This window comes from Poeciliopsis prolifica, unplaced genomic scaffold, assembly GCF_027474105.1.
Source record: "Poeciliopsis prolifica strain line A6 unplaced genomic scaffold, Auburn_PproV2 SCAFFOLD050, whole genome shotgun sequence".
Taxonomy (NCBI): Eukaryota; Metazoa; Chordata; class Actinopteri; order Cyprinodontiformes; family Poeciliidae; genus Poeciliopsis; species Poeciliopsis prolifica.
In genome coordinates this window covers 3,623,311-3,640,184 of record NW_026562425.1, presented here as the reverse complement: position 1 = coordinate 3,640,184, position 16,874 = coordinate 3,623,311, and the positions used below count along the sequence as shown (strand labels likewise).

General features: G+C 36.5%; 1 protein-coding gene across 1 annotated transcript in view; it reads right to left on the bottom strand.

Annotated features, from left to right (window-relative positions):
* insra (insulin receptor a) overlaps positions 1-16,874 on the bottom strand; it is a 56,049-nt gene that overhangs the window by 32,417 nt on the left and 6,758 nt on the right. Inside the window, exon 2 of the mRNA XM_055058203.1 lies at positions 9,580-10,128. Within this exon, the coding sequence (XP_054914178.1) occupies positions 9,580-10,128 (549 nt within the window). The remainder of the gene's footprint in view (positions 1-9,579; positions 10,129-16,874) is intronic.

Below are 16,874 nucleotides of genomic sequence, written 5' to 3'. Positions count from 1 at the left end.
AATGTATCAATGTTAATGTTAAAGCTAGAACATTAAGTTTCAAGCTTACGTGTTATGTCAGTCATTCATCCAGCGGCCCGTCGTGTTTTTGAGTTAAAAAATGTTTAAAGCTGACAGGAAGTTTTAAAATATCACTTTATAATTATGTGTTACTGAAAGATTGGAAGAGAAACACCTGAACGCCAATGACAATGTTTTAAAAATACAAGCTCAACTTTGTCTGGGTTTTAAAAAGACTTAAATACATAAGCAATGGGGGTAGAAGTAAAGCATGGTGGCCCGCCAGGCTTATCATGCATGGGGGGAAACTGCTAAATATCTCCATGATGCTGGTTGAGATTACCTTTTACTTTTAATTTTACTGCAAAAATTAGATACGTAAAGAGAAACAAAACACATGGATACGTAGATGGATGGACGGATGGATGGACAGACAAATAAAAATATGTCTCTTTTTCCACATTTATTAAATTCAGAAGGTAGTTCTCTATTAAACTAAAACAACAAAACTTGCACCAGATATTTAGCAACATTTCTTTCTGAGGAAGTTCCAGAATACAGTCACTATTTGAGGTTCTGGTTCTTAAAGGAAAAAGAAATTAAAACTAGCAGAAGTTAAAATCAGGCTTTACATATCTGCAGGTTTAAGAACGTTTTTGCGAACGTGGCAGCTTGACAAAATGATTTTGTCTGAATTTACAAAATCTGACTGTGAGCACTATTTAAAGAAAGACCACAATGAAGAAACTTTGGAAACTGATAATCGAATTATAGATCATACAACAAACACAAACAACTTGCAAACAATCCAATCAAACATGAAGCATGAAAAGCAGCGACTTCATAAAACCAGGGGCTGATAACCAGTTTTATTTCCACTTGTTGGATGGTCTGACTCAAGGGCGGCAGCAGGACACTGTTAAGGTGACTCTGGGAGCAACAGGGACCGTAAACAACTTCATTAACAGGCTCCTGCCTCCGCTAATAGAACGAAAACACATCAACAACATGAAAAAGCACTTTTTGTTTTTAATGTCGGGCCGATGCCGCCGTCATCCAAAACGCAGGATATCTAGCTTGTCCGTGACTGGAATGGAAATGATAAACACCGTGTTCTCATTGATGGGCAATTACGCCGCCTGTTTGGCAGGCAAATGACGCACGCCGCGGCCTTGAATCTTCATTTCCTTCGGATATCAGCGTCAGGGTGAAATAATAAATAATGACTTCCCTAATGCTCAACTTTGTCTGGGTGATGACATCAAACACTGATTTGTTCTTAATGGAACATCAAGTGATGTTTTTTTTTTAATGTCAACTATTTTCCATTGTATTTAAACTTTTGAACAGACAGGAAGGAGTGGAAATTCAATTTGTGAGAACAAAGAGGATGTCCTTTTTAATCTATTTTTGTAACAACATGTTTGATCCGGTAAAAAGATTATGATGGTAAAGTGGGAATAAACTGGGCACTAACACTCAAATTGATCAAAGCAAAGATTTGGGATTTTTTTGCTCTTCTTCTGCGACCATAGATGGGTACAAACGCAAAGCTTTGGCATTGTTGCTCCAACCAAAAACATTAAGATTAGATTAAAAAAAAAAAAGATTGCATGTTTTCAACTAGGGCTGGGAAACCAACTTTTCAAAAAGGGCCAATTAAATAATTGTTGTTCAGGGCTGGATTAATGATAATCCAGGAATATGTTTCATAATACATCACATATAAAGTTTTTGTTGTTGTTTACAGCTGAATCTTAAAGTAGTTACTGCACCATGAAATACAGGCAACAAATGTTATTTTATATTACTGTGAATATTTATCTTTTAGAAAAAGCATGTTTAGTCTCAGGATCTGCAACATTTAAAATACAAACAGCCATTTTTTTTTCAGTCATGTGTGACATGACCTTTTTTAACAAAAAGACAACCTGTAATTCTTGCTAAACACAAACTACAGCAAATGTGTTGTCATTATTAGGTTTAAAGTAAGAAAAAAAACATTTACAAAAAGAGACGCAGATATTTTGAAAAAGTATTTGTTTCCAAACTGGTAGCAAGTAGTAAATTATATTTTGAGTGTCATGTTGTAGACATGAAAAGAAAAATAGATAACACAACACTTATTGTTATACGCTTTATTATTGATAACTACATTTATACTGTCTACTTTAAAAATCTACTTAATATCAAAACATCTGGCAACAGAAAGCATAAGCTACTAATATAGTTTTCATGAAATTAAGCTGCACGTCCCTTGCACCAGCTGAAAAGAAACATGATTACACTATCATCAGAACAGCAGCGACCCGTTTGAAACCGAACGGCTGTGGTGAGCGGGTTCATCGGTGGAGAAACGCCTGTCGGCTGCTCAGCTTTAACAAATGCCTGAAATGTCTGAGATTCCATGGGAAAGACTCCAGTAGCTGCACAGAGAGAGTTTGCAGGGTGCAACTCTACAAGAGCGAGTGCCAGAGCGGTTAAGTCAGCTTAAAGAAAAGAACTTATGTGGTGTGTGAAAGGAGCTTAGAGGCTAGCTCAAAGCTTGTAGAGAAGAGAAGCACACACTGCTATAGTTGGACATGGGTGGGAAAAAAACCAGGAAGCATATTGTTACAACTTGAATTTGTCTGATCTTGTCCGGGTGTCTTCTTTTGCATCGATGATTATCAAGCAAAATTCCTGCAGCAGTAAATCAGTCCAACGTTTTGGATATACGGTCCCAAAAACTGAAGCTCAAGTTACCTCTTAACATAACTGCCTCGGCGCTGTACATGGAATGACAAGTGGGTGACACACTTGGCTGGTGTGCATTTCAAGCGTTGCCATGGACAATTCAAATAAACAGCAGCTTCAAGTGAAAAGCTTTACTCATTTACAACCCTCAGATATGAACCGATCCTAAAGAATCTCAACTCAACGCTGCATTAGTGCAAAATCTGAAATATTCCGGAGGTTTCGGAGTTGACTCTTTTTAAAGTAAACAGATCAAACTTTGAATCCCAAAATTGTTATAAGAGTCTTTTTAATGAGATAACAGGAAAAGCATGGAAGTCACTTAAGTTTATATGGCTTTATGGAGCAAAGAGTTGAATCAATTAATCAGATTAATCGTAATTAATCGTCAACTAATTGAGTAATCAGTTCTATATTCAGATTCAAAAAATTTTATTTCATGAAAAAACACTACCCCAGAGTAGTAAGCAAGCTCAAGCTTACTTACTGCTTTGGCTTATTTATATTTATTTTGTACTTAAGATAAAAAGAAAAACACTTTGTTGTCTGTAAATATGTTCTACCAAAACTCACCTGGTTCAAATTCTGTAAAAGCAAAAAAATCTCCCTCTGCCTCACTGTACTGATGTTAAGCAAAGCTTTCCACATGTTTAAATTATAAGTATCAAACAAATGAGCAAGCGTACTGTACCTTGCATTAACTAATTATTAATCAGTAAATTAATAAAACATAAACAAATCATTGTTACTCTGTATTGATGAGTCAAGCAGAAAGCCCTGAGTTTTTTTATATTTTGATATTAGAAGTATTTTTTAGCTGCAGAACCATCCCCTTTGCTACAGATAATTATTGCATTTTAGACAATACAATGTTCATATTTAAAAAAGGAATTGAATTATTTGTTTATTTGATGTATTTCTGATATTCAATAACATAAGCCTAAGTGGTTAGATGAAACATCTGCAAATTGTGGTAATTTTTTTTATCCAATTAATCATTAGAATACAAAAAGTATTTGCATAAAAGTATTATGAGTCTGCAATACTGCAGCTTTTAAGTTTTTATTTTTCACTTGAACTGTACATAAAAATGGTTACATTGAGTTGTTTTTTTTCACCAATGACACGAAGCAGGCCTTTTAACAGCAATAGGAAGTGCTTCTCGAACCGCTGTACTTTAGAGCGCCTTGGGGTGATACTAGTGGCAAAGGTTGAGATGTTTTAACAAACTTTTGTAAGTCTGTGATAGCAAACCAATCTTGCAGAAATGAGCGAAGCTTATATCTGGAAAGCTTTTTCATCAAATTGAATATAATATAATTTACTTCTCGTAGCAGCAAAAACCTAAAAGTGACAGAGTTAAGTTTTGCATGGCAGCAGGTATTAAACCCACAACATCCACCTGAATATTTAAAATTGACTTTAACAGCTAGGCCTGTTGCCGATAACCAATAAATCAATTAATCGCCTTATAAATAAAACAAGCTCAATAATTTCCATTTGCATGATTTGTTGTTTTTTTCTTTCTGACAAAAATTGGAAGACAAAATTCTTCAGTCTAGTGAATTGGTCTCAACAATCACTTTTTTAAAGGACAACTTAGTTTACAGAGACTTTATAATTCATTTTATTTGTTTATTTTGGATATTTAAAATGTCTTCTCGCTACAGTGTGAAATGTTAATAAAAATTCAAGGGTTTTGAGCTTTGACAATGTGTCAAAGTTGCCATTACCATTAAATTACATGAAAATGGTCTTAAGACGACAATATTATTGTTTATCGCAATTTATCATCCAGTAAAATGTGTTATTCTGATTAAAATATCCCTCAAGGTTCAAGCACCCTGCCCCCCCAAAAACACAAAAAACCCCACTATTTTCACACAGATTGCTTCACTAGTAGCCAAATTTGTCCTGCTGACCTCCATGGGTCACATATGTGTATTTTGTGCTACCAAGACCTCGAGTAAGGTCTCAGTGTCTCATTCATAACTTCAGACGGGAAGCAGACCAACAAAGGCAGGAAACAATTGAAGAGAGCTCTTGGTGAACTTCTACAACCGCCATTGTTTGGAGTGGAAACGGACTGTGGCGCCAGCGCCGAGGTTGACCAAGGTTTACGCTACAACAGGTCCCGTTCTCTGGCCCGCATGATGACTGGTCGACACGCTTTTCCTTCCGATATGACCAGGATGGATGACGGATGTGTTCATATCCATGATTACACCACAATGTTACTCCCCCGTATCCTGGCAACAAGGACAAACAAAGGTCGTCGTCTGTCTGCACAGATGCGGAGGTTATGTCCCCTATGAGATTTATAGTGAGAGTTACTGGTCCACACATTCACACAGACGCTTCCAAACCCATTAAAGTCCCTCTTGTGATTGGTCGAGAGGCATGTGACATGTACTGAGTGTAAATTTGGACCCTCCGTATGGAGGAAAGGCCTTGTCCTTACCTAACCTCACTCATTCACAGCAATAAACGGTCACAAGAACCCAACACCTGGCAGATCAAGGAGGTGCAAATCCTAAACAAAATGCCAATCCAGTCAGAGAATCAGGATTCAACGGAGAGATGTTGATCATCTTCAGGGATCCTCATTAAATATGTAACGAGTCCAACAATCCCAAACACAGGAGAGAGCTGCAGCAGGAAAGGAGGAGCACAAGCTCCTTCGAGTGTCTCGTCTCCAGCTGAGAGCGGATAATTAAGCTCTCATTCAATAATGTGTGTAAATTACGAGCCACCTGGGATAGTCGGGTTCATTTGCTGGGTGTTGCTTGGTGAAAGCGAGTCGCAGAGACGTTTCCGCGCAGGGCAGATTTGTCAGAGTTCATATACAGTTTTTATTTTGAGATAATGTGCTATTCCAAGTGAAGTTGTCAGAGCTCTTCCTTTTTAAAGTATAAGAATAATCGTAGCAACAATTTATGGCAAATATTGCCATAGTTGTCAGCCAGGTGAAAATTTAAGTTCCATAATATTACCAATGTTTCAGACTATGGCTGAAAAGCACATCACAATATAACCATGTCATATCAGTGGATGTCAATAATTACTGATTGGTTTTTTTTGTTTGTTTGTTTTAAATATCTGAAATGCTGCCAAACTGGTGTCATGACCTTGCCTATTTTATCCACAAGTTTTACTCCACGGCATTGTTTTTTGTTTTTTTTTAAACAGTTGGTGAAACCTTAAACTGCTGCTGCGCAATTTACTCAACAGGTGTAGGCAACCACAGAGCGAGTCAGTTAGTTGATGCCATCAACCTTTGCTTAACACGCCATGAAATATTGAGCGACTAAAGCTTTTCCTCTCCCTACGTCTCCCAGAATGCTGTGTGGTTCTACGTCAGAGTTCAGTGAAATCAATCAACATTTTATCAGACGTAATTTCTATTCACACTGATCACATGTCTATCGCGATGTATACTGTTATTGATTTATTGCCCAGTCCTGTTTCCAACTCCATAGAAACTATATTATGCCATAACAGCGTTTTAGTTAAAATGTCAAACTCAAATGTCTTTTGATTAAAAGCACAGATTGAAGCAGCTTCAATGCTAACCTAGGTTCAGCATTTCCTTAAGTTGATTGTAAAATGTATCCGAGTTTAATGTCCATGCTAGTATTTTCATAGGCCCGTGTTACATGGCTGTAGACATTAGGAAATTAAGGTGAAGCATGTGCTGCCTTTCTTAGTAATGCGTGTGTATTTCACAATGTTCTGCTGGATTATGACCAGGTTTTTAACTTTCCATTGAAAATTTTCAGCATATCCAAACAATTTGTGGAACAATTCCTGCAGACTGCAAATGGAAGCATTTTTTTTCCTATTGCATCAAGTCTTTTAGAGCCTTCAAAATAAAAGCCAGATACACAATACTGTGAGAGGGGCACAAGCTCATAAGATCATCATAAAAAAATGTAGCTTCCCTCACGCACACACAGCAAAATGCAAACTCTGCTACCTACAACAGGAAGGATAAAAATATCTATTTGGAGTGCTGTTATGCCAATACAAATGTTAGATAAAGGAGAATTTGCCTAAAAACTGGCCTTCAACCTTAATAGAAAGTCTGATAACTAACATACCAAAAAAAGCTGATTCTATCTCATTTTTCACTAGTAAAGACATATTCTTCATAGGTCAAATACAAATGTTTGTCATTTAAATTATAGAAACAGGTCATTTTAAATCAATAAGGGTGTATTTAAAACTTATTTGATCCGGGTTTTTTTTTTTTCATTTTAATTTAAAAACCATTGATCTGTGGTCTAAGGCAACGGTTGACATTGTAAGGATGTTATTACCAAGATCTTCGACTGCGAAAACAAAATTGATCCTTTGGTATGTTTTAATAGAAACGGTTATGAACTGGATCTACTACTAGTCCTAGTCTAGTACCAGAACCACTTTGATCTAAATACCCTTCTATATTGCTAGAAGGGTGCAAGTATTTTTGAGTTTTCTGGTCTTGTATTTTTATACAATTTGCTTTATTGTACAGTACACCAATGAGGAGCTAATTGAAGATAAGGTGGATTATGCAATCTATATGTTTAGCACAAAATACAGCTTTTCCATCATGAAATCAATGACACATCAGACATAAAAAATATTTAATGTGATGTTAAACTATTTAGGGTTCCTGATTTTTAATGCACCATTTTTATTTGGTTCTGAATGAATTTTGTTGTTTTAAAAAAAAAAGAAAGAGAAAAAAAAAACGGACACTTGCTGTGGCTAACTAGTACTAAGGGTTAATATTATTTTTACATATATGGTCCAAAATGTCTTTTTAAGTGCTGGAGATGTGCTAAAAGTAGCAACAGAGCAGATCAGAGGATACTGTATGCTTCGCAGTCGTCCTGTGGTTCTAGCTGGTGCTTAACGGGTCTTTTCATGCTTTAGTGAAAGTAGGCAGAAAACCGCAGGTCCCAGACCACAGGACCACAAGTCCTGACTGAACAAAATCCCTCCCCATGACTGAAAGGCAGCACTTTCCCATCATCATCTGGTCTTAATTCCCTTCCATAAACTGGCGCAACTAGGAAATCCTTCAGGGACGTTGCAACTATGAACGACAAACCAAGCTGTTCAAACATAACCCTGAATAATTGTAGGTGTCTAAATTTCAAACAATAATAGTAAGAGAACGAACAGGGAAGTTTGTGATCCTAGCAACATTTCAATCTTTCAGCTACATGACGCCAGCTTTTTGTTTTACAGTAAACACAGCGGCAGAAAAGAAAAATACATATGCCTGGATATCAAACTTCTTTCACCCCTTTCAGTTGAGCAACAGGAAGGTTGCAGCCTACAGGGAGAAAAGTTCAGAGAGTGACTGGCAAGGTGTCTCTATGCGGTGCTGGGTTAAAGCTGCTCTGACACAGAACTCGGCCTGATTGTTTATACCCACCACACAACACAGCTCTGACATTTAAACATCAAAAACACAAAAGTGTTTTGTCTTGAATCCACTCTAAAGTTTTTTTGTGACATTCAATTTGACTCACCCACATTTTTTGTCGTTTTATTTATTGTCATTCAGAATCTGTAAATAGCAAGTCAGAGCTGCAGCAAAGAAATAATAAATGCTCGTAGAAGTAAATTGGTTTTCAGACACTATTTCATATCTTTAAAAGTCCAAAATGTTTAGTAAAAGACGTCTAAATTCAAACGTCTTTTACTAGCCAACAAGAATCTGAAAGTGATTTGAAGAGCAGCAAATATATCCCATATTAATCTAAGAAAAACCTCAACCATAAAATGCCAGGGCAAAAATACACATTTCATCAAAATATACCACAAAATTGTAATATTTTGTTACATTATAGACAAGTTATTCAAAGTCTAGACCGGGGGATACCTCATCGTAACTTAATGATGATTAAATGTTTATACAAAACTTTAACTGCATTAAAAACCGCCCTTCGCATTTGTGTTTATGGGACAAAATGTTCTTTGCCTGTGGGTGCATTTTGATCAAAACCGCAATATCTGAGAACGTATTCAGCTTCCACAACATCACCAACATGCATAGGCAGCACCTTGAAGCAAATATCACACACAAACTTGGAAAACAGGGTTCAAAAATGTGTTATGGGTATAAATAAGGCTGACTAATGATGCGTTCACACCAAACCTGTTTTAGAAGAAAATACCAGTTGAAGCTTGCTGGATGTGAATTTGTCGTTGTGCTGTAATTTCTCAAAAGTAATTTCCATTTATTAAATTTGCAATTCTGACAAATTACATTCATCAATTGCTCAAATTAATGAGCAATCATAAATGTCTATTATATTCGGACTGAAACGATTAATCGGATAAAACGCAGGGAGTCTATTATTGAAATAATCATCAACTAATTTAGTGATAGATTAAGCATTAACTGGAATATTCACACTCAAAAAGGGCCATTTGTTGAAAGAACGTCATATTCAAAGCAATAATTCAGCCAAACTGTACAAAATATTTATAAATTTTGCATTTAAGATTAAAGAAAATCTTTGTAAATATTCTCATTCTCTTTGTAAATATCCACATTAGAAATATTGTTTTAACTGCAAAGCTGCATTATTGAATTTTATGCAATAAAATGTCTACTTTCTTTTTTAAAAACAGGACTGATTGGTTTATTTGCATGTTAAAGTATTTTAATATAGTAAACTAAAGTGGTGAAATAAAAAATCTACATGAATTGATTAATTGCCAGAATAATGACAAGTTGAAGCCCTGCATAATACAAAGCTCTACAATCAAATCTGCCAAGACAGAAATAAAGATATATCTAGAGATTATATTAATGTTGGATGATAGGAAAAGGCTGCTTACTTCTTTGACAGTGGCTCTGAGTCCAGCAGCGTTCGCTGAAATGCCCGTTGATGGTCGTGGACGGACAGGTGGTCTTGCCGATCGACGCCCCTGGGCAGACATCGCCGCACTCTCTGTCGTTTTTGTTGGACACGATGTAGTTGTCCTCCACCGTGTCGAGGATCTTCGACCAGTCCAGGGTGGACAGGTAGCAGAGGTCCGGGTTCTTCTCGATCCTCACGGCGCCTCTGGTGATATTCATCAAGCTGTGGAGGCCGATTTCTCTGAGCTGGAGCATCTCGAATATCACTAGGGCATAGTTGAAGAACAGGTTGTTGCCTCGAATGACCGTCAGGTTGGGGAAGAGGCTGCTGAGGCTCTCCAGGCCGTAGACTCTGAAGAGCAGCAGGTAGTCGGTGACCACTCTCAGCTTGGGGAAGCTCAGGCCTTGGAAGTCCTTGGCTTTGGTCCCAAACATGAGCAAGATCTTTAGGTGGCCTTCGATCACAGTACAGTTCTCGAGCTTTCGCAGGTTGGTCGCATTGTTGCGGATGTCCTTGCTCGAACAAACTGAAGGAAAAAGAAAATGGAGAAACATTTTTTGTAAATTGGGCTATAAAAAGACAAAAACAAGGACAAACGAGAACTGAGTGAAGCAATATTAACTAAACTGCCCTTTATTTTATAGGTTAAAGTTAAGTATTGTCCCCAAACGCAGGTTTATTCTTGTGCAATTGTCTGCTGCATTTCATCAGATGTCTGCTCTGTAAACGGGACAAGACCTCATAGGTGGAAGGAACATAAAAATCAACCTTTGGATAATTAGAGAGAATGTTTTATCTTCAAACATGTGGTGGTGTCTCTGCCTCTGACAAAGAACAGACCATTGAAGATGACATTTTGTTTAGCAACCCCATATCTGCCTGTGAGCTACTGTCAAATATGGAATGCTGTCATCAAGTACGCTGTGCTCATCCCTGGTAACGCTGTGTTGTGGAGCTGCTGCAAATCACAACAACTATAAAAACCTAAAAAAGAAAGAAAACAGAAAAACATTTGGTAATGTATAAAAAATATGTCTATGTGGGCAGCTGATATCCTAATGCTTGTGTATTTGCACCAGCTGTAGATTTGTAGTTTCGTCTATCCTCGCCCAGACACACAAATCCTGCTTGATGAGAATTCCTCGACTGCTATTGCGCAGTTTGGCTGCATTTTTTTCTGTCTCCATTTCCAACTGTACTAAAAACATAATCCTGTGGCCAGCTATTATGAACCTGACAATCCCTCCAAACACAAATCACATCACCAGACAGCTTAAATATTTTACAAGAAAATGCTCCAGAAGCAACTGAAAAAAAAAAGAAAAAAGAAGAATCCTAAAAACATGTAATTCCACAGTCCAATGATTCTCCAGACTCAAATTTAACAATTTTTATCCATCCGTCCATCATCTTCCATCTGGAGCTGTAACGATTCATCAAATGAGTCGATGACCTCAGTTATAAAATTCAAAGCTACGTTAAATTATATTTTATTATTAGCACACTATGTTCTGATTGGATTACTATTTCTCTTGTGCAAAACTCACTTTTGCCAATAAGCTATCAATGAATGCTAAGGGCTATTAGCAGAAGACGTGTGGGATCAACTAAATAGAAAATATAAAAGAGTAAAGATGATATCCTAAAAAAAAAAATTGTTTGGAAATATTTTCTAAAGTTTTTTTCATACTTTAAGCTTGTGAACTGTAGTTTATTATTAGTTTGCTTTGGAATTTGAAAGTTAAGGTGAAATGTTTTATTTCTCATTGTGTTGAGTGATTTTACACTTTAAAAACGGTTCTTATACTTCAAACTTGATGTTTCAATCATATTACATTTTCAGCAGTTACATGTTTTATTTTAAAAACTGAATTGTTTATTCACTAGCATTTTCTCTTTCATTTATTTCCCACACTAGTTTAAATAGCTACTGCAGAATGTTTTTTTTTTATTTACTTACTCAGTTAATCGTCAATCAAGTAATTTATCAATTAGCCTATTAAAATAACTGTTTACAACATCCCCAGGATTTATTCTGTTTGCCTTGTTCATAATTTTCTTTAAACAAATCCTAATTTTAGGTCGGTTGTCTTGCAGAAACAAAGTCCTGGGTTTGAATCCTGACCATAATATTTCATTGCTGAGTTCTGTCCATGTACTGTAGCTTCTAGAATACCAATAAAATAAAATTAATTCAACACATTTACAGTGTACAACTTTGCATATGATCCAGTGTTGCCTTCAAACATTCTGCTAAATGTAACTTAACGTCTTCCAAGTAACAAATTAAAAAATTGGTAAAGATTAGCTCAACTTCCCCTGCTCTAAATCTCTCCAGCACATGTTCCCGCTGACATAACAACATAAACAACGAAGGCAATAAAGATTATTCCCTCTGCAGGTGCTATTCAAGCCACATTCCCGCCTCGCTTTTCCAGTTCATGGGTCCACACAGCTGGAGGTGTAAGACCCAGTGAGCACTCCGATGCGTTTATGGCCCAACTCGCCGCCAGACTCCACATCAGGCCAACTTGGCAGCCATGTGGAGAAAAAGGTGCAACTACTATAATAAGTTCATTGAACACCGTCTGCTCAGAAACATTACAAGGTAAACAACACAAAGAGCCTCTGAAGAGTGAGGCTCTAATCTACTGTATGTGTTTTATTTATGACCAGGCTTATGAGATATGTGGGATTTAGATGACAACACTGAGAAAGTCTTACAATCCCCCAGGTTTTGAAGCTCGTAAAGAAAAACTTAAAACTTTTATCCCTTTTATATATCAATCATCAGCTTTTCTGGGACTAATATGTAATGCCAAAGTATTCAGAGTCCTTGAGGTTTTTCACATTTTATAAGATTACAACAGCAATCTTTAATGTATTTACGGGGATGTGACACAGACAAAGTAGAATATATAATCGCATTTTTATTCTAACCAAACAAAATATTTTATATAAAATTCTAAACAGATGTTGATCATTATAATTTTGAACATCTACATTATAATAAAGAATAATAGTTTAAAATCAAAGCAACCATTTCTTAAAATGGCCTAGTCAAAGTCCTAAATCCAACTGTACATTTTTGGCAAAGGTTTGCCCTCACATGCTCTTCATTTAGTCCAGCTGAGATGGAGCAATTTATCAAAGGTGAATGGTAGGAACGGGTGTTGTGAATCAGCTTCGGCTATAAACAACGTGACGCAAACATTACATTGTCTTGATTGGTGTTTCTTGTATCTTTCAGAATAAAAAATAAATAAATAAAGTAAAATGAAAATCATTCTCTGTGTGTGCAAATCTGGTAGAGACATAGCCCAAAAATATTTGGAGCTATAACTGCAAGCACACACAAAGTATTTACAAAGTATTGATAAAGGATACAAAAGACACACTACACTTTGCAGATACTTGTTTGTAAAAACTTATCTGGCAACATAGTTGTTATGTTAGCCTATAGCATAAAATACAAGTAAGATACCTTAAGGTTTAAGATTGAAAAGTGACAAAAAGTGAACAAGCTTTAATCCATTTGACTTTAAACATTCAGCTGTAAGAAATGAAAACAATCTGCTTGAAATCCTTGAACATTTGCAACCCTAAAGGAGCCTCTCGCTCCGTCTGTCTTGTACGAGTGGAAAAAGGCGAATCATCACAGGGCGACGAGTCCAAGCTCCTATCAGTGTACACTTTCGGTCAGGTCTGTATTTTTAGCACCACATTCCCAATAGAGAATCTAATACACAGCAGTCACACCAATAGAGGCTCGCGCTGCAAACTGGAACATGGCCGCCCTGGTGTGTAAGTGAGGAATTTCAGAGCGGCAGCAGAGCTAGAGTTGTTTGAAGACCTTCGTGTTTTTGTACATGTGAACAAAAGTTTGGCCGAAATGGTTTTAAAACAAAACAACTGAAGTCAATGACAATGAGGCACAAGGTAAATATGCCTCCCTAAATGTAATGATCCCCAGGCTGGAAGACGACACAAAGGTTCCCATGGTGACAGGGCAAGGCCATACATCCCGTAATTTAGCCAGACGAGGCTGGAAACAGCCGAGGGGCTCTGAGTAATCGATTAGAGGAGGAGATTTTCATTGACTGCAGACACCAAAAGTCTAAAACAGCCTGCATGTTTGAGAAAAAGAAACAGGTAAGATTTATTTAAATTAAGTCTCATGAATACTTTAAATAAAACCAAGCAAGAAATAAAATATATAAAATGTATGTTATGCATATTTTTTGGGTGTTGGTCGTTGTCAACCTTTCATGATTTCATACATTTGAAGTTTTGGCCTTTTTATGCACAGCTGGACATTTTCATACCATCCTGCATCATTTCGATAACAGTTAAGCATGTTGGTTCAACATGAATGAATTTGGTGAAGATGAAAGTTATCTGGAGCCATTTGTTTGTATTTTAAGTTTAGTAAAACTCTGGTAAAGTCCAAAGCTTTACTGTGGTGCATAAATGGGAATAATCCTGCAGTTCCTTCATTTTCTTCTGGCTTGTACTTCATCAGGATTTTCCCCGGTGTATTATAAGCCTGGCGGGCCACCAGGCTTTACTTATGCCACCACCACACTAAGCATTGCTTATTTATTTGTTGTTGTTTTTTTATGTTTGCATTTCTTAAAACTTTATAGTTGTCATTCAGGTGCTAATCTTCCAGTCTTTCAATAACACATAATTATCAAGTGATATTTTAACATTTTCTGTCAACTTGAGACATTTTCTAACTCAAAAACACGACAGGTCACGCGATGAATGACTGCCAAGCCCTTAACCACCAGGCTTAGCCAGTTTTCTGGCTAAACCTTGCTTTACTCTGGTCTTTTGTCATTAGTCAAAATTTATTACAATTCATAGACAATATGCATGAGTGAATTTGTATATTGTGGATTTCATGTGCTGCAAATTTTAAAACTTAGGTTGCAAATAGGCCTGTCACAAACAATAAATCAATTAATTTCATAATAAATTAAAATAAACTCAATTTTCATTTGCTTGATTTCATTTGTTCTGTTCTCTCTCTTTTTTTTTTTTTTTTTACCAAAAACTGAATGATAAAAGTCTTCAATCTGGGACTTTCCTTCCAACTGGCCCTGTATATATGCACGCACACACACACACCACACACACACACACACACACACACACACACACACACACACACACACCCCCCACACACACACACACACACCACACACACACACACACACACACACACACACACACACACACACAAAACATACTGTATAAACAATATTCTGCTAGTTGTGTTTCTTCACTGAAACAAAAACTAAGAAAATGAACTGCAGAGTAAGACTCTAAAATTTTGACTGCATGGTGAGGAATGAAGAAAATATTGGCATTCATTTTTTTCAAATTGGACGCCTTTCTATGGAGGTTTTTTAAAAAAATCTCTCTCTGTTTCAAGGTGACACAGGTGGATAACTATGAAAAGAACACGAAGGATTAAAAAACCCAGCAGCGACTACGTAAAAGATTGTACTTACCCTTCTTCAAACAAACAAAAAATGTTTCAACAAAGAGAAATCATCATTCTTTCATAAAAAAATATAATTTCTTATTTTACTTTATTGCTCTGAAAGCTTTACAACGCAGCGCTGCTGTTGGATTCAGTGGGTGACGCACGCTTGGAGATGGTCTGGTTCACATTAATCAAGCCACAATCAAAGTCAATCAGGCATAAAGAAAATCCATAGAGCTTGATCACATGAGAGAGCAGGGGAAAAAAGCAAATCCACGTACTAGATCTGACCTCTGTGACCCCGTTGAGCAAAACCATGAGATACACAATAAATAAATGCATGCACTCTCACTTATGACACATTACCACCATGTAATGATTCCAAACAAATAAATCATGTAAATTACTAAATGATAATAGGTTTTCTGCTTGTATTTGAGCTGAAGCATTGGTTCAGAATTAAACAGCTGTTATTTGATTTCAGCAGCACGAACTCTCAGTCTCACTACGTCTGCGAGCACCGACAGGTCCCAACGATGATTTCTGATCTCATGATCTGAGCGAATGTAGGTGGAGGGGGCTGGGAGGCGGGCAGGGTGTTAAAAGACGTTGTATATTACTGCTGGACCCTGTAGAGAAGTGAGGCCTCAAAATGTATGCAAGAACGCAAACGGAGTCAGTGATTGCAACACTTCCTCTTTCAAGATTTTACAGTTCTGCTATTTTGTCTCCTAAAAACAAACATGAAAACATACTAGAGTACTTACTGTCCTGAAAACTTTAAAACAAGTTTAACTTCCTCATTTGAAGAATAATTAACTTGCAGTAAGGAAAAGATATGACATATGCAGCCATATGTACCATAAATGTAATTTTAATATTCAGACATGACAATTTAGTCAACCGTGTATTCATCCTGGTAAGACTAATGAAGCAAAAACCAGCCATTATTCCTCACTTTCTCCAATTGTGATGAGCTTTGATTTTCATTTTTGTAAAAAGTTCAACTATAAAGTCTTAAAAAATGCTAACATTTAAAAAAACTTAAAATATGGTGGCATCACAAGTAAAGCCTGGTGGCCCGCCAGGCTGATAATACGCTGGGAAAAACCTTGTCTCTGTTTAATTGTGTCTCTCCTGAAAGAATAGAGACACAACTCTACTTTAATTTTTCCACTGAAAACACTAGTGCTCCAGCGAATGTTTAGTGGTGTTTCTTTCCTGGACAAAGCCATTGATGGAAACATTATTGCCAATTACTATATATCTGTACTGGCAACGTTGAGGCAGATTCTGTGCAGATATTTTTTGCTTTTTTTTAAAGAAGGTTTTTAAAACTGAAATACTTCATGTACAAGTTTATGGTTCAGATTTATGTACTTTGGGCATAGAGAGATAATTTTTTTAAAAAAACAGAGCTAAACTGAGAAAAAGCAGAAACCTTTGAAAGTTCATATTAAAAGTACTTATTAATATGGATCAGTGTTTAGCCTTTGAGTGAGTTTTAATTTAGTAAATAACATAAAAAAATATTTAAAAGGTGGCTACCTATATTGACGTTTATATTAAATGTGTCTTTTTGACTGCTGAGCAGGAAGTTTTTAATTTGGGGCCCAGTGATAAGTCTTGCGGTGTTACACCAAAAATAATGCTTCAAGTAATGAGTAAATGTTAACAGTCACCACCATACCCTCAATTAAATAGATACAAAACTAAGATTTTAAAAATATCTTGTGTGAAACACTTCACACTTTGGCAGACAGAGCTCAAAGCTTTGC